This window comes from Spermophilus citellus (assembly GCF_964194105.1).
Source record: "Spermophilus citellus genome assembly, chromosome: 11".
NCBI classification, from domain to species: domain Eukaryota; kingdom Metazoa; phylum Chordata; class Mammalia; order Rodentia; family Sciuridae; genus Spermophilus; species Spermophilus citellus.
The window spans coordinates 41,152,977-41,171,945 of NC_138192.1; the positions used below are offsets into that span (position 1 = coordinate 41,152,977).

The 18,969-nt window shown below is 37.1% G+C and overlaps 1 protein-coding gene across 3 annotated transcripts in view; it reads left to right on the top strand.

The window, feature by feature from the left end:
- Window positions 1-898: 898 nt before the first annotated feature.
- Window positions 899-18,969, top strand: part of CCNT2 (cyclin T2) — a 34,975-nt gene continuing 16,904 nt past the window's right edge. For 2 of the 3 annotated variants that reach the window (XM_081260799.1, XM_081260800.1), the window contains exons 1-3: window positions 899-1,098; window positions 1,915-1,996; window positions 18,158-18,286. In XM_081260799.1, coding sequence (XP_081116925.1) covers window positions 941-1,098; window positions 1,915-1,996; window positions 18,158-18,286 — 369 coding nt within the window. In that variant the 5' untranslated portion in view covers window positions 899-940. The remainder of the gene's footprint in view (window positions 1,099-1,914; window positions 1,997-18,157; window positions 18,287-18,969) is intronic. The other variant, XR_014017966.1, reaches the window with a different exon arrangement.

Genomic DNA, 18,969 nt, shown 5'->3' on the forward strand with positions numbered 1-18,969 from the left:
AGAAATCACATCGCAGTATAAAAACATACTCCCAGGGTTGGGGTTGTGGCTCAGAGGTCGAGTGCTTGCATAGCGTGTGAGGCACTGGGTTCGATCCTCAGCAACACGTAAAAGTAAGCATATTGTATCCACCAATAATTTAAAAAATAAACTTAAAAAAACACTCCCAGTCTGGACTCAAGACCTAATTCAAGAGTCAGCTCCTCCAGTTAACTGCACATTTGGCAAACATCTTAAAATAAACCCAAAGTATGCGGCGTGGGTTTTTTGGCTTTGGAGGTTGAGGGACAAGCGCGGACAAACGTAGAGCATTATTTCCTCTGCACTCTTTTCCATCTAGCTCCTTCCCAGAGCTGCACCTTGGGTGAAGGCTCTTCATGGACCCTGAAGTCACTCGTCTACGAAAATAAGCGAAAGGAAAATGGAGGCTGCGGCACGCGGTCGCGACAGAAAAAGCTTTCCTGTTTTAAAGAGGAACCAGTGTTAGGATCCAGGAAGAAACCTCCGCGATTTCGAGTCCAAACCCAGGGTCCACCGCGCAGCCGCCCGCCCGCCTCTCTTTCCACCCAACCCGAGCCCAGCCTCTTCCTTCCTCTTACTCCCGCCCCTTCGCCCTGCCAATCCCTAACCCGGCATGCATCACGCCGACCTTTTCCTTCCTAGCGACCCCACCTTCGGCGCCTCTCAATGACAAGTGGCGCAGAGCATTGTGGTCCCGCTCTCGAGAGCGAGGTTGGGGGCAGGAAAAAGAAAGCAAAAGACTTGGGCAGGCCGGTAGGGCGATCCCCGCGCACGCGCACGGGAGGAGGCGGGGGTGAAAAGGGGGCGGTGCGTGGCCTACGGCGAGCGGAGTGGGGCGGGGTCGCGCGGCCTTGGCGGGGAGTCCGCGAGCCAGGAGGGGTGGGGGGTGGGTGAGGGAGCGGGCGGAGGAGGAAGTGTCATGGCGTCGGGCCGTGGAGGTTCTTCTCGCTGGTTCTTTACTCGGGAACAGCTGGAAAACACGCCGAGCCGCCGCTGCGGAGTGGAGGCTGATAAAGAACTCTCGTACCGCCAGCAGGCGGCCAACCTCATCCAGGACATGGGACAGCGTCTCAATGTGTATCCTTTCCTGTTCTTGGCCTTCCGCCCCTCACGCCCTGTCTCCCTCGCCGGGTTGCCGGGCCTGGTGTCCCGTGAACATGGCGCCGGTGCCTTGGCCTTATGTGGGCCTTGGCTGTGTCGTGAGTGAGGGGACGCTTGGGCTCGGGCAGTCGCGAGAAGCCCGTGGACGAGGAGAAGGGGAGAGAGGAGCACAGGAACGCAGGCCGGCAGGTTGCGTTGTGTAATCTGTTTGGGGCAGCGCGTGGTGGCGGCAGGGAATGGGAGTGCCTCTCAGGAGAGAGCAGAGTCTGAGTATTGTCGAAGGAAAGGGGCGGCTCCTTCGACGTCTCCCTTTGCCAGAAGGGGTTGAGAGGTGGGAAAGCTGAGTGGTAGGAAGACTAAAGTGTTCTCCGAGGCCTTTCTCCGCGCTCCTCTCCGGCTCGGTGGCGGTTCTCTTGTGCCTTGGAAGCGCACTACTGGAGGTCTTTATGTTCTTGGCGTGGTTTTGTTTGTATGTGTGTGTGTGTGCGCGCGCGCGCATTTCAACTGCTTGATTTTTGGTTGTAGCCACTAATAAATAGTTCGAGGGCTCTCATAATAGTAAAGTTAGAGAGAAATGCTCCGCAGGTATTATTTTTGCTATTTATTTGGCGTCAAGCCTATTATCCCCACCCCCACCCGGCTCCGGCTTTTATTTATTTCCTGTTTTGGATTTGGTTTTGAGTGAATTTGGAGGCACTGGAAAAAGGACCTTAGATCAGGAATTTTCCATCAAAGTTGTTTTGGGAAAGAGATGTTGTTTTTCTCAGAAATTTCCTGAATGTAACATTCCAGCTCTCAGCTTACTATAAACACTGCGATTGTTTATATGCACAGGTTTTATATGCACCATTCTTTCACCAAATTCAGTAGAAATGTAAGTACCATTTTATTACCTATTTTACTGCTACCACAATTTAAAGTAAATCTATACTCAGAAAAAAGTTAGTTGGTCATTGATTTTACTGTTGAACTTAGTGTTCCGAATTAACGGTAAAAGTAAATAACATGATAGACGTTTTGTTCAAACGCGGAGGGTTTCTTTGTGTACGTGTTTAAATTTTATAATGAATTAAACGGTAAGGCACTGTGTTAGGCTCTGCCAGGCCTTTTAAGCTGAAAAATAAGAAACATTTGCCTCAGAGTTAATAAATCGGTTTTCTTCAATTAACTTTTTGTATTTTACATTTGAATATGTTTAGTAATCATTGTGTAGATTGGGCGAGCCTGTTCATTCAGTGATAAATCTTAATTTTATTAGACTGTTTCAAATAATTGGAAACTGGGATTAATTCCTTTGAAGTGATACTGAAAGAGCTAGCTGTTTAGGGAAATACTTCATTTACTAACAGTTTAAGATGTCAGAGTTTCTGTGTATCATACATTAGCATTAGTTGTCTCCTTAAGCATTAAGTTGATTCAAATGTCAAAATTCTTCCTTCAAGTAGTCTGTGTCAGGAGTGTATTTGTATATGTTAATTTTGATGGAAAACTTGGATACTAAGGTATTTATTTCTTTTCAGAATAACATGTGTTGCACTTGTTAGCCAAAGGAAAAAGAAATGCATATTGTTTAGAAATGTTTAACCCTGGCTTAATTCTCATCTTTATTTTTTACTCTTTTCCCCATGGTTTTCTGAATGTTATTCTTAAAAAATGTGTGTTGGAGAACTTAATGCAATTTTGGATAGTCATTAGACTTCATTTGCTAAGAAAACAGTCTTAGAAAGCATCCTTAAGAATGTTATTTTTGAAAGGGGAGAGTTTCATGATTTAGATTGATTCCTGCTTCTAGCTCTTATGATCATAAATCTAATTTGGTTTATTAGATTTATCTTGAATAGTATTTCTACTATTACATATATATACATATTTCTGTGTAGGTTTAGGTCTCTTGCCTTCCCCTTTATTTCTAATCTTCTTAAATCTGTGTAATTAATTCTTTATTGATTTCAGTTTCCTGGTTATTTTTTAGGCATAACTCGTAAGTCAGTGAATAGTATTGTGGAGGAGAAAGGAAACCAGTAGGAATAATATTTAGATTAAAGGAATTACATTTTTATGTAATTCCTTTATCAAGGTAGTAGTGAACTTAATGAATACTAACATAAATTTTGCTGTTCTTAAGTACTCATGGGTAATGCTGGTAAAAATTATAAATCAAAAAGTTCTGGAAATTCTTTATACAGCTTTATATAGATGTCCCATTTGGTGAATTGGGTTTAAAGTTTTTCCTCTTACGTAATTTGTCTTTATGAGTTCATTGGTGTGCTTCAAAATATCTTGTTGAAGGCCAGGCCAAAATTCACAATTTTAAATTGATGGGTAAGGCCCAGGTCATTTTAATTCTAGATTTCACTATTTTATTAAATGTCATTATTCAGTAAATAGCTAGAATATTTTATTATTATTATTATTATTGTCATGTGTGTATGAAGATAAACTTCAGCATTTTATATTTAATCATTATCAGCAACATTGAAATCTTAGGTTAATTTCTGTTTTGCAAAGCAACATGACATCCTTCACATAAAACTTGTCCTTTTTACCTTCATTATTACAATCTCATAAGTGATTTTTAATGTTAGTGTACTTGAATCAATTTCACAACTTGACCCTTTTGCGCGCGTATGCGCGCACACACACACACACCATCCTTTTGGGTGAAAGGGGTGATCTCGAATGTGAGTCAATGCTTAAATTCATATTCACCCAGATTATTGGGAAATTTTTTATTTAGGGATGTAATCAAATGTTGGGTTTACAAAAGCCTAAGTCTTCACATAGTATACTGAACACCATTTACTAATTGGACCTATGGAATAACAAGCTTAGATTTTAAGCTGCTAGAACAAACCTGTATCAAGTCTTAAATATAATTGTCGCTTCATTTTATTTCCAACATTGACAAATAGTATTTAAGAATAAAGTCATTATCAGCCTGTGCTGGTGACCCACTGTCTCTTTCTCATCCTGTTCTTTTGTCAATTTCTTATAGAATTGAGTCACTATAAGAAGTAAATAACTTTTCATCTGTAGTCTAATTAGGTAAATCCATCCTTCATTTACTGTGTGCCGAGAGCCTTATGTAATTCAGATTGACAATTAAAGAATGGATTTTCTAGATCATGTTTAAGATAGGTCTAGTAAAAGTATAAAGGCCCTGGGGCTGACAGTGCCTACAAGGTATAAACTGAGGGTTGAGCATCCTCAGTAGGTTTTTTTGTTTGGTTGGTTTTTTTTTTTTTTTTTTTTTGATGATGCCAGAGATTGAACCAAGTCTTATGCTAGGCATGTGCACTGCCCACTAAGCTATATCCCCAGCCCCTCCAGTATCACATTTAAGAGTAGATATTAACTCAGTTTCTCAGATTCTTTATTAATTTGGTTAGACAAGTTTATGATGGTGTTTGTTTCTTTTGAACCCAAGGCCTCACTCATATTAGGCAAGCACTCTGAGCTAATCCTCAAAACTTTTATTTTACTTTGAGACTATCTTGCCAAGTTGGCCGGTCTGTCCTCTGAATTGCCATCCTCCTGCCTAGGTCTCCTGAGTAGGTAGAATTTCAGTCATGTGCCACTCACCCAGTGCACTTTAAAAATTTTTTTTGCTGGGTGGCGGGGGTGGGGCAGGGGGAGATACTGGGAGTTGAACAGAAGCACTTTACCCTTGAGCTATATCCCCAGCCCTTTTTGTATATTTTATTTAAGACAGTATCTCACTAAGTTGCTTATGGCCTTTCTGAGTTGCTGAGGCTGACCTTGAACATGCTATCATCCTGCCTCAGCCTCCAGAACCACTGGGATTGCATGTGTGCATCACCATATGCAGATAAGTCCAGTGAGTTCCCTTAAGGATCTCTTAAGTATTTTTGTTGGTCGTAGTCTGCTGTAATAGCACTTCTCCAATTGATGTACTTTATTTTCCTTAATAGGATTGCCTCTTTCTTGAGTTCATCAATTAGAACTACAGATAATATGCAGATTTTAAATGTATTATAGTTCTATTTAAGAGCCCACGAATACATGGTGAGTAAAGGACAGCACTAGGGGTTAATGATATTAAGAAATGACTACTGGGGCTGGGGCTAAGTGGTAGAGTGAGCACCTTGTATGAATGAGGCACTGGGTTTGATTCTTAGCACCACATAAAAATAAATAAAATAGAGGCATTCTGTCCATCTACAGTTACAAAAAAAAGAAAAAAGAAATGACTATAATGGTTAGTGAGAATGGACATGGTCTACTGTGGGGAGCCATTCTGACACGTGATTGGGTGACTCCCGTTAAGGGCCTGAGGCACTCTGGCTGTGTCGGAGTTATCCCGACCCTTTCCTGATGAGAGAGCCCATCCGTGTGGGGGTGTGCGTGACCACTGACGCTGGAGACCCAATCACTGACCCTGACCTTGGAGTACAGCCCCCCCTCAACCTTCATTGGATGGAATTCTCCCCTGAATCTCTTGTCCCCCAAATAAAAGGCTACTCCCCGGCGTGTTCGCTCTCTCTCTCTCCTGCTAGCCCAGAGTAATCCTCGCTGCCCTGCTGGGCGGCTGGAGGCGGGAATCAGGGAGGCGAGCCGTCTCGGACCTAGCAATATAAAATAAGGTACTGTCTGTGTGTTTTATTTCGATCTCTTCTAACTAACTTAATGCCAGAACCTCATTAATGAAACCACTACGCAGGCCGCGTGGTAGAGTCTACATCATAGTTGAGTTTAGTTTTATACATGTAAATTAGATTGATCCCCTGCTGCACATAAGCAGATTTGTATTTGTGCAATTTGATTTCCACTTTCTGCTCACAATTTTTGTTTTGTTTCTCAGTTGACTTGGCTCTTGAGTAGTGGAAATCATTGGAAATTTAAAGCTAATCTGGTATTCCTTTCTTCCCTTATGAAGACTTCAGTGATTCTGAGGAAGGACTTTTTTTAGAGTCTATCATGAGAAGTGTTCACAATTCCTGTTCTTTGTCTGATAAAAGCTACCTATTAGAATGTAATGGCAGGGTTTTTGTTTTGTTAGTTATTTTGCTTTACTCACTGTTACATTACTGCTGCCTAGAAGGCTGCCTCACATAGAGAAGATAGTTTATATTGTTCTAATATGCCTTGCCCACATACATGCATTTAGAGTGTTTTATGATTGAAAACTACTGCAGGCATATAGCAAATTAAAATGGTAGAAAGAGGGTTAGGTGTAGCTGCTTCTGGGGTAGTTTTTTGTTTTAGTTTTGGTATCAGAGATGGAACCCAAGGGTGCTTATCCACTGAACCACATCCCCAACCAATTTTTATTTTGAGATGGGGACTTGCAAAATTGCTTAGGGCCTCACTAAGTTGTGAGGCAGGTTTGGAACTTGTGATTCTCCTGCCTCAAACCTCCAGAGCTGCTGAGGTTACAGGTATAAGAAAGTTTTTATATTGGAATGTTTTGGTTCATCTACTCTGTTGAAATCCAGTGGTACATACCATCCACAATAAATATTTGGTCCCTGCTCTATATTTAATGCCTCTTAAAGATATAATTGACATTGCTTATGTTTCAGCTGTTGAAAATAAATGATTGGGCTTTTTTTTTTTTTTAAGTATATTTAGAGTTGTACATCAATTTCAGAAGTTGTTATCATTTCTCTTTGTTACCTCAAAAAGAAAACCCACTCTCACTTGCCATCTCTGCCCATTCTTTCCCTTAGCCTATGTGAACATTTCATACAAAGGGAATCCATACACTAAGTAGTCCTCTTGCCACACTTTGGCTATTTTGAATATTGTAGCTGTGAACATTGATACATATGTTTTGCTTTCCCTTGGGTTCATGCCCAGAGGAAAACTGCTGGATCATATACTAGATTCCAGTAATATTTTTTTTTTTTTTTTTTTTTTTTTTTTTTTGGTACTGGGAATTGAACTCAGGGGCACTCAACCACTGAGCCACATTCCCAGCCCTATTTTATTTATAGACAGGTTTTCACTGCTTGTGTATCCAGAAGGGAAATTGGCTGGATTATATAATTCTATTTTTAATTCTTTTAGGAATTTACCATTTGTAGCATTTTACATTTCCACCATCAGTGCACTAGGGTTCCAATTTCCATATCTTTGCCCGCAACTTTTCTGTTTTGAAATAGTAGCCATCCTAACTGTTGATCTTACTGAGATTTTGATTTGCATTTCTGTAATAACTACTTAGGTTAATCTTCTGTGCTTGTTGGCCATTTGTATCTTCTTTGGAGACATGTTTAATCAAGTCCTTTGTCCATCTTTCAGTTGCATTGTTTGGTTTTTGTTGTTGTTATTTATGTATAAATTTTTTATCAGGTATATGATTTGCATATATTTTCTCCTGTTCTGTGGGCTTTTGGCTCCTTTATTGGGGGGTGGGTACTGGGGGTTGAACTTGAGTCACTTGACTACTGAGCCACATCCCCAGCCCTATTTTGTATTTTATTTAGAAACAGGGTTTCACTTAGTGGCTTAGCATCTAGCTTTTGCTGAGGCTGCCTTTGAACTCCTGATCTTCCTGCCTCAGCCTCCTGAGTTGCTGGGATTATAGGCATGTACCACGACACCCAGATTTTTGCTTTTTGATGTACAAAAGGGTTTTATTTTGATGAAAGCCAACTTGTTTTTTCTTTTTGTTACCTGTGCATTTGGTTTCATTCACAGTACCATTCCCAAATCCATGAAGCTTGTTTTCTTACAAGAGTTTGTAATTTTAGTTCTTATGTTTATGGTTTTGATTTATTTTTGTTACTTTTTGTATATGTAAGGTTGGTAAGGTTCCAATTCATTCTTTTTGCAGGTGAATATCCAGTTTTCTCACCACCTTTTATTTTTTTAAAATAATTGTAGAGATTTTGTTGCTTTAATTAGAAGGCACAGCACTTCTAATTTTTCCTTATGCTATCCTTTATGAGCTAAATATTATTCTGTTATACATTTTTATAATTAGCGTAGCTTTCCTGGAATTTAATAAGATGTGCTTCTGTTTTTCTAATCTCACAGAGCTCCTTTTTTATTTTCATGTACTATTTTAAAATGCTTGCACTGTTGTGCTTATCCTGCCAATTGTGCTTTTGTTCTCAGAGGTTTCTCTTCAGTGCAAGTCCTGGAAAAGAACCAGATCATTTTCAAAACTTAATAGATGTTAATTTCGACCTTTTAAGCTTTACTGTAGGTCTCTTTCATCCACCCATTTCTGGTACTGGCAAAACTTCTATTTAGCTCAGGAATTGGCCTGCCACGATTTCCAGTGAACCACCTATTGGCTCTTTTGAGGTTCTTCTGTTATTGGATCCAACACATATCCTTTTATCACTCTTTGCCTTTTGCTACACAGGTGCTAAGTATTTTGACTCCATAGTACCCTATTTTTGTCTTTACCCACTTGTATTTAGATTTCCTAGGAACGCCCTGTCATGTGATTGGGTTGTAAGTATTTATGGGGTTTTGATTTTGCTATCTTGTTGCTTTGTTTTTCTGTGGGAATTTCGAATTGCCTCTGCCAACATCTTTAGAAATTATTAAAGGATAATGCTTGCTCAACTACCTTCATTTTTGTCTTTTGTGTGTGTAATACTAGAGATTGAACCCAGGGGTGTTTTACCACTGAACTATATCTATATCCCCAGCCCTTTTTATTTTATTTTACTCTTGAGATAAAGTCCCACTAAGTTGCTGAGGCTGGCCTAGAACTTGTAATCATCCTCCCTCAGCCTCCTTATTCACTGGGAATACAGGCATGGTGCAGCTTCAGTCATCTTCAGTGATAAACTATTTCTAGTGACACTAGGATATTTAAATGTACTTAAGGTACAAATTCTTCTAGGAAGTTGGTTTTCTTTTCTACGGTTTTTTCAAAGAAATTACTAAGTTACTTGAAGTTTTTCTGTTAAATAAGGAGGGTGATCTATCTGGGAGATTTCACATATTAATAGATAAATATTACAAAGCACATATGATGTTCTTTTTTTTTTAAGACACAAGGTCTCACTGAGTTGCTTAGCAACTTGCTTTTGCTGAGGCTGGCTTTGAACTTGGGATCCTTCTGCCTCAGCCTCCTGAGGTGCTGCTGGGATTACAGGAGCACATATGATATTCTTAACTGATTTTTCTCAAACTGATTCTGAAAACAACTAAGAAAATTTCCCAAAAGTTTTTGTTATTTTGAACAGTGCTCTTGTCTGCCTAATTATGGATTTAGTGTAGTGACTCTGTATTATGAAAGTCTTTAGTCTTAATAATTTATGTGTCTATGATGATCATATCCCACTTGACCTTGAATTTTTTCTGTGTTGGGATCAAATCCAGGACCTTGCACATGCTAGGCAGGTGCTCTGCTGCTTAGCTACACCCCACCTCAAGAAATAATTTTCTGTTTTGTGCTGCTATAACAGAAGGAGTTTAGGTAATTTATAATGGACAAAAATTTTATTTTCTGGCAGTTCTCAGAAACTCTAAGGTCTAGGGTTTAGCGTCTAGCTAGGGCCTTCCTACTGAAGATCACATAGTGAAAGGACAAGAAAGAGAACCCACATCCCCATCCCTTTTTATAATGGTATTAACATCTATTTGTAAGGGCTATTTTTCAAGCCTTCATGACTTAAAACACTTTGCATTAGACGCTACCTCCTCTCTCTCTTGCCTTGGAGAATTACATTTGCAGTGCATGAATTCTGGGACATATCCAAACCATTAGGACATTCTAAACTAATTCAGATGTCCAGAATAGAGTAGGAATTAATATTTGCAATGTGTATTGAGTGTTTGCATTGGCTAAAGCACATAGTTTACAAATAAACTTTCAAGGCCATTTTAGAACATTTTTAAAAAAAATATTTTACTAGTGTCCTATAATTACACATAATTGGAAGAACAGGAGGGTTTTTTTTAGTAGTACATAAAATGGTTGTTTTTAGGTGAAAACCAATAGATAATTATAAGTTCTGTTGTAAACACATATACATATTCTAGTGAATGGGGGAAATTAAGTTCTAACTGTAAAGCCATCATGTTAAGTACTCTGTATGGCCATATTAAGGAAATATAAGCTATGGAGGTTTTCTCTAAATGGGGGCAACAAAATTACCTACTTGATAAATGTTGAAATTTAAAAATGTGAAGTTAATGGCTTTAATGGCTTATATTTAGCAACAGCATGTCTTATATTTACATGATAGGCAAACATGGAAATTTTTTTCTTTATAAACAAGACATAAATCGCGCTTTTCCCAAGGGGCATATTCTAGTGGGAGAAAAAACAAATTACTTAGTGGTTTACTTTAAATTTGTCTAATGTGGAAATTGCTAAAAACAGTAGTCAATTTGAAAGACTTTGTATATCTGTGAACATTCAGTACATTTTCCATTTCATTCTCTTCTTGTTTTGAAGCTATGCAACATGATAGGCCCTAACTGGAAGTGGGTGTTGAGCACTTAAAATGTGGCTAGTATAAGGAACTGTAATGTAAGATAATTTCCTATTAAGCACAACTTATGTTTTGGTAGGACTATATTTTGCTTTGTTGAAATATTAACATCTGATTTAAGATATAGTATGACAGCATAAGAGCAAATTTTGAATTCTTAACATGATGGAAATATAAAATATCACAATTTAATACTTTGTCTTTTCTTTTTTGATACCAGGGATTGAACTCAGGGGCACTCAACCACTGAGCCACATTTTTTTTTAATATTTTTTAGTTGTCAATGGGCCTTTATTTAATTTATTTATATGTGGTGCTGAGGATCAGGCCCAGTGCCTCACACATGCTAGGCAAGTGCTCTACCGCTGAGCCACAATCCCAGCCCCACCAGCCTTATTTGGTATTTTATTTAGAGACAGGATCTCACTGAGTTGCTTAGCGCCTTGCTTTTGCTGAGGCTGGCTTTGAACTTCTAATCCTCCTGTCTCATGCCCCCAAGCTGCTGGGATTGCTAACAAGTGGCTCAGCACCTGGCTCCATTGTTTATTTTTTTCATTATTTATTTTTTTTATTAGTTGCTAGTTTTATATTTATGGCAGCACTAGTTTGGGGTTATGGATATTTTGTACCCATTAACAAATAAAATGATTATTGGGTCTTACACTATAATATTTTGTTCTGTAGGCAAATGTGTGCACATTCAAATAAATTTTAAAACAATTCAATTTAGAAGGTTAAAAGTGGGAAAGATGACTTTTCTATTATGAATCTAAAGATAATAAAAACTGGTATAGTTTAAAGCTTTAAAAAAATGGCTAAGAGGGCAGAGAGAAGATTCTGAGGATGGGGGAGCAGTCTAGATGGTATAGTGAGCTGAGCACAATAACAGATGCCTGTAATCAGCAATTGAGGCTGAGGCAAGAGGATCACAAGTTCAAAGATAGCCTCAGAAATTTAAGGAGACCCTCAGTAACTTAGCAAGTCTTTATCAAAATTAAAAATAAATAAATAAAAAGGACTGGGATATAATATGCTCAATAAAAGAGATCACAGAAACATCTAATAAATATCGCGTATTAACTTCTTTTAAAAAACATCTTTATTAATAACATTCACAAACCATAAATTTACTCATTTATTTTATTTTTAAAATTTATTTAGTTGTAGATGAACACATGGTATCTTTATTTATTTTTACATAATGTTGAGGTTTGAACCCAGTGCCTCACATGTGTGAGGCAAGCACTTTACCACTAAGCTATAGCCTCAGCCCCAAATTACTCATTTTAGAATACATAATTCAAAGGGTGTGTTAATGGAGTTGTATAGCCATCATTTTTCATCACCTCCCAAAAAAGCCTTGTACACATAAATAGTTTATTCATCATCAGTTCCTTTCCCCGCCTTGGGCAACCACTACATAGTTTTCTGTCTCCATTGATTTGCCAGTTCTAGATATTTCATATAAATAGAATCATGCAATATATAGTCTTTCACATGGCGTATTGTTTTTAAAGTCCATCCATGGTGTAGGATATATTAGGACTTCATTCCTTTTTGATGCTGAATAATATTCTGTCCCTTTGGTAGCTATCCTTTAATTATTCATATGACAGTTGATGGGCATTTGGGTTGATTTCACTTGTTGTCTGTTATGAATAATGATATCAACATTCAAATACAAGTTTTTGTATAAACATTCACGTGTATTAGGTAAATACCTCAGAGTGGAATTGCTGGGTTATGAGGTAATCTAGATTCCCATAATGGAGAGCTTTGTAAAAACATTTCAAAGAACTGCCAAACTGTTTTCCAGAGTAGCCACACCATTTTATCTTCCCACAAGAAATAAATGGGGATTCAATAACTCCATATCTTTTCTACACTTATAACTGTTTGTGGCTTTTTTTTTTTTTTTTGGTAGGTGTGAATGGTATCTCTCCTTGTATGTGGGCTCCCCCCTCCCCACACTTTCTTGGTGGTATTTGCAATACAGACATCCAATGTTAATGTTTTTTCTTTTATCACTTGTATAATCTAGGATCTGAAATTTTAGTCTGTGATCTATTTTGAGTTATTTATTGTGTATGGTATAAAGAAGGAGTTGAGGTTTTGTTCTTTTTGTTTTTTTAAGACTAGTTATACAGTTGATCTAGTACCATTTGTTGAACTTTTTGATAATCTTGTTGAAAAACCTATTGACCATGTAAGGGTTTATTTCTGGAATCTTGGTTTTTATAGTAAGTTTGAATTCAATAAGTATGAGTCTTCCAATTTTGTTCTTCAGTTTATGTTGGCTCTTCTGACCCTTTGTATTTCCATATGAGTTTTAAGATCCAGGAGTCAGTTTCGGGGGGCGGGAGGGCCTAATGAAAGAAAGAAAACAGATTTTGATGAGCATTGAATCTGTAGATGACTTTGGCGGGGAATAGTGACTGCTTTTTTCATAGCCTTTTGTTAGATTTGTGTTGAATATTTGAGAACCTGTGTGAGGTTAATGTCCGTATTACAATACTATATAAAAGTGTTGAGTATTCATGGTAAGCTATAGGAACTCTATATAGAGAATAGAGACTTAACTGTAAAACTGGTGTACTTTAAACTCTAAGTTTTCTCAGTATGAATGAGAAAACAACTAAAATGTCAGCCTGAGTAATGACACTTGCTGTAACACTTTAATGTCAGTGCAGCAAAATTAAAGATGTAGACCACTTTTTTTGTACTAGAATTTTGTTTTAGTTATTTTAAGTTTGGTGATCATTCTTATTAACAAATGGGCGTTTTGATTTACTCTTTTTTTGTTTTGTTTTAGAGAGAATTTTAATATTTATTTATTTTTTAGTTTTCGGTGGACACAACATCTTTGTTTGTATGTGGTGCTGAGGATCGAACCCGGGCCGCACGCATGCCAGGCAAGCGCGCTACCACTTGAGCCACATCCCCAGCCCTTGATTTATTCTTTTTTGTATGGGCTCTTCCTCCCTAGTCTTCCTTCATATCAAATTGATCTTTCTGTGATCCTTTACTAATGTTATACCACTACCACTTTTCCTAAACTTGTAACCAAGGCAAGTAATTTTCAAATTTTGAGCTGTGGCAATTAAAGCTAGCTAAGAATTTATTAATGGAGTCCCTTTAGAAGGTACTGAAAATAATTATCAAGTCTTAGGGGTGGGGTGGAAATATATTTGGGAAAGTTCAGGGACAGGGAAAGAATGACTTCACTAGTGTGTAAGACCTACAGATAAATCACAGGAACAGATTAGAATGAGCTTGTTTGTATTAGCAAACTTGGAAGCCTTTTTTTTTTTGTGCCTTGAGGCTTTTCTCAACTAACAGATTTAAGGGCAAAGGGTGATAAAACAGGCATGGCGAGTTCTTATGTACAAAAAACACCAAATTATTCACCAAGACTATTAAAAGGCTAAAGGCCAGGTGTTTCATAGAACTGACTGATGACAACCATTTTTGGTGACTTAGCAATTACCCAGGCTTTTTTTTTTTTTTTTTTTTTGGTTAATGCAACCTGACTTTGCCTCTAGTTATCAAGGTTGAAACCAGCATTGGAGACTGAAGAATGTCATCAGTGAGGGCATCATGGCAGAGAGGGGAGACAGCAGACAGGAATGGGCAGGAGGAGGAAAGATGTAGAAGGAAGAGAGTCAGATCAAGAGGTAGGAATGGAAACATAAAAGAATAGAAAAGGAGAAGGGGAGAAAGGAATATGGGGATAAATCATAATAAGAATCTCAAGTATCATAATTTCCGTATTTGAATGTGCTTAGTTAGATCTGCAGCAGAACCTTAGAAGAATTGAGTTTAATTAACTGTGGAAGGAAGTGAGCAAGAAAAAGGGAATTTAAAAAGTTCGCTTTTTAAATCATTTTTTAAGGTCAACACTAACAATTGTTTAATTTTTCAACATAGTAGTAATAATATTTGAGTTATATTCCTGTGGGGGTACTGTTCTGCTTTGCATGTGTTGGTTCATTTAATCCTCATTATAATCTTGATAAGTGGATATTATTTCTCCTGTTCTACACATGCAGAAACTGAGCCACAAAGAGAATAAGTACTGCCTAGACTTGTCAGATAATAGAGCCAAGATTCCACTCAGACAGTCTTGGCTTCATCACTTCTGTTTTACCCCTCAATAATTGTGTGTATATTTAGGTAGAAATTTGTCTTTGCTTTGAAATTGTAACATTCCCTTGCAATATTTGTACATCTGCTAGAGTGACAAATGCTTTAAAAATCAGCTTTTTTTTTTTAAATGTCACAAAATTTTTATTACTGATCTTATGTTAAATCAGCTAGGTATCGAAACATAAAATGGACCGTACATGATCCCTGTCTCCAGTAAACTGGATCTCAACTTTATAATTGTTTGATTGTGCAAACCAACTAAACATATATACTCCAGTATTGCTGGTGTGAATTCTTTGGCTTTAAACCAGATTCACAAGTGCCAGTGAATGTTGCCTTCAAAATATGCTCACCTTTAAAAAACCACAGACAAACTAGTAATATTTCTGTTACCCAAAACTTTGGGAAGTCTTTTAAGTCACACAACAAAGTCAGCCTTCTATACAAAAGGCAGTAGTAATATCTAGTTTGATCACCGTCTTTGATCATCCTTAAAATTAAAGCCTCACATGGATATTCATTCACCTAAGTATCTGTCTGAAAAGGTGTTGTGTTGTGTTTTGTTTTGTTTTGTTTTGTTTTTACAGCCCTGATGGAGTAAAATATTTGCAGGCTGTAGAGGAGGAAATGTGAATGGAGTTAGTGGATTTCACCAGGAACTTTGGAAGAGTGTTGGGTATTAGTGTTGCACTGGAGGAGGATGAGAGATTTGAGCCCTATGTAAAGGGAACAGAAAGACTTCTATGAAGTCTTTCCTGAAGATCATTGCTTGGCTCTCTAGATACTTAAATTTTAAAATTATGTATAGAACTTTAGAATCATTAGTATGCATTCTTTGTTTCTTTTGAGACTATCTTTGAAGGAAAATGGGTAGTTTGAAAGTTTTGTTGATATTGAGGCTTATAGTAGCACTGCCACAAAATGTATGGAGGAGATGGAACTGTGTTTAGGAATTATGTGGGAGTTATGAAGAAAAGTTCATTGGAAACTTTTGTTAAGTATCTTTTTGGAAAATAAGAGAAATTCTGGATCATCTGGCAGTTCAGGAAATGTTAAGTATTAAATAATTCACTCTAATTTGACTTTTGACTTGGGCCTCTATTGCTTCGCTTTTGATAGAGTTTTAGCATGTTGAAGGTTGGATTGTTATTATTTTAGATATTAATAAGATGAGAGAGATGGTGGGAAACAGTTTCTTCGTTTTATTGAATTTTATTGAATTTTTTGAATTTCTTTTGTGGCCATTGGCTCTTAGATTTTTATTATGGCATTTGGGATACTTTATATTGGTGCCTTTCATACATCTCATGCATTCAGCAAACATTGAACAGCAGTCATACAATGCTAGATAATGGGAATACAATGAATAACTCAGTCTGTGTTTAAGCTGCTTCTAGGCTGTTAAATCTTTTAAGCATTCTCAATTTTTCCAATATTTTTCATGTTAAAGTTTTAATTTTAAAAAGAGGAAATAATTTGAAAGTCTATGTTGAAATTATTAAGCCCATTTGAGAAACCATTATTTCTGATTATTGGGGGTAGTTACTAACCAGCTTTCTGTCACTATAGTGAAATCTCTGAGGCAGTTAACTTATAAGGAGAAAGGGTTTATTTCAGTTCATATTTCTGGAGGCTCTATTCCAATATCAAATGGCCTCATTGCTTTGATGGCCACACATCAGGTCAAAGCAGACTGCTCACCTTATGACAGAAAGCAAAGAGAAAGAGAAAGGTCCCATAATCCTCCCAGTGACTTAAGAAGCTTCCACTAAGCCCCCATTTCCTAAAAATGTATGTCACCTCCCAGTAGTGCTACTATATTATAGGTCTTTTTTATTTTTATTTTTATTAAGGCATTTTTATTCTATTTACTCATGTGCAAAACTAGAGAAACTCCCTTTTGAATCCAAAATCCAGTGATTAAATTCCATGTCATGTTTTTTAAAAAGCCCTCAGAAGACAAGGATCTCTTCCTTAATTATCCAAATCATGTGATAAGATTTATACCTCTTTTTCCACCTCCCCTCTGGCAGTATTTCTGTATAATGATTGATGAACCCCCTCCTCCCGAAAGATACAGTGAGACCCAGATCTTCATCTCTTGAAAAATAGAGACCTAAATCTTAACATTTAGAAACTACTTTTCCATGAGAAATTTCTTTTGTATGATCTTATTTTATTTATTTATGTAGGTACTGGGGATTTAACACAGAGACACTTTTCTACTGAGCTACATCCCCAATTCTTTTTCTTTTTTCTTTTTGGACACGGGGTCTTGCAGAGTTGCTGAGGCTGGCCTCAAACTTGGAATCCTTCTGTCTCAGCTTGCCAGGTTGCTGGGATTACAGGCATGTACCACATGCCTGGCTTTTGTGTGACCTTTTTTTAAATTATTTTTATTTTTTAGATATTGATGGACATTTATTTTATTCATTTATTTATATGCAGTGCTGAAAATAAGACCCAGGGCCTCACATATGCTAGGCAAGTGCTCTTTCTACCACTGAGCCACAACTCCAGCCTCTCTTGTGTGTAATCTTAAAGCATACTTCGAGCATAAAGTATATCTAATTCCTGGGTTAGTATATCTAATTTCTTGGTTTTTTGATTTATTGCTAAATTTACTTTTTGGGCAAATGTTTTTTTCAAAATTTATGTTTCTCTAGTCATTGTCTTTGTAGTGCTTTGTTATTGTGCTTATATCCCAAGGACCTTAGTTATAAAAGCGGAAAATTGATACTTTCTGGATCTCCACTTTTACAAAAGTTTCTAATCTGTATATATTACATGCTTGTACCCTGTTTTTTTTTTTTAGCTTTAGCTGTAGTGAAGTAATAAAGGTAGCCAGGCTGAGTTCAGAATTTTTTCTTAGGGTACCTGTTCTGCCTTTTAAACAAGATAGTTTGGCTCTTAATCATATAATAAGTCAATGCTTGACTTAAACAAGCACTAGAAAGTGATGATTCTGTGCCTAAAAAGGAGAGAGTATAGTAGATATACTTTACCTGCTGTTAATCTTTTTTTTTAATTATGTCATCATTTTGCTATTCCTTTACTTCCACAGTTTATAAATTAATATTCAACTTTCCCTCTTTAGCTGAAGTATAAATCTTTTCTCTTATCCGTTTTGCTTTTCTGTCTGAAAACCAAGTAAAACACATTATGTCAGTGGACAGCTAGTTCTGTTTAATGAATAACATGATTAAAGCTCTCACTTTGGAGCTGGGAGTATAACTCAGTGGTGGAGCTTCTGCTTAGCATGTGCAAGGTACTTGGTTCAATCCTCAGCACCAAAAATTAAAAAAAAAAAAAAAAAAACGCTTTTTCATCAATCTTTCCATAGACCAGTGTACAATTCATACTATTAATAATGCATTCTTTCCTTGTACACCTTCCCCCTTACAAAGTAGAGAAATTTCCTAAGATTTGTTTTTAAATCATCAAATTTTTCCTCTTTTCTACAGATAATATCACCTACTGCATTATTTTTGGCTGCAAAAGTGGAAGAACAAGCTCGAAAACTTGAACATGTTATCAAAGTGGCACATGCTTGTCTTCATCCTCTTGAGCCACTGCTGGATACAAAATGTGATGTATGTTTTTTTTTAAAAAAAAGTGCTTGGAGAGTTTTTCTTTAGAAGTTTGAAACTTTTTCATATTTTAGGCTTAATACAGTTAGTGTGGAATACCAAATGTTGCTTATTTTTATTACCACTGAGGAACATAATACCAGGAACACATCTGACAGAAACATTTCAGATATGTTCCTGAATTTGGATGTCATTCTGAATTATATAAAGCTTTGATTCAAAGTTACTTTCAAGTGTTTCACGTGTTGTCTGTCCTCAAAGCAAACCTGTGAATTATGTAAGAGGATAAGTAATATTTGTAGATGTCCTTGACCAGAAGATAAAGAACTCTTTTATGTTATTAGCAGATGAAGAAATAGAAAAACTCTGATTTACCTCTAGAATAGTAATTAGTCTTTTTAAAGAGTTGTTCCTGCCAGGTGTGATGGCATATGCCTGTAATCCCAGCAGCTTGGGAAACTGAGGCAGGAAGATCATAAATTCAAAGCCATCTTCAGCAACTTAGCGAGACCTAGTCTCAGAATATTTTAAAGAGGGCTGGGGATGTTGCTCAGTGGTTGAATGCCCCTGAGTTCAATTCCCTAGTACCAAAAAGAGAGAGAGAGAGAGCTGTTTCTTCTAATAAAGTGGGAGCTAGAATTGTAGGCCTTTTTTCTAACTTTTTTTTTTTATTATATATGAGTTAT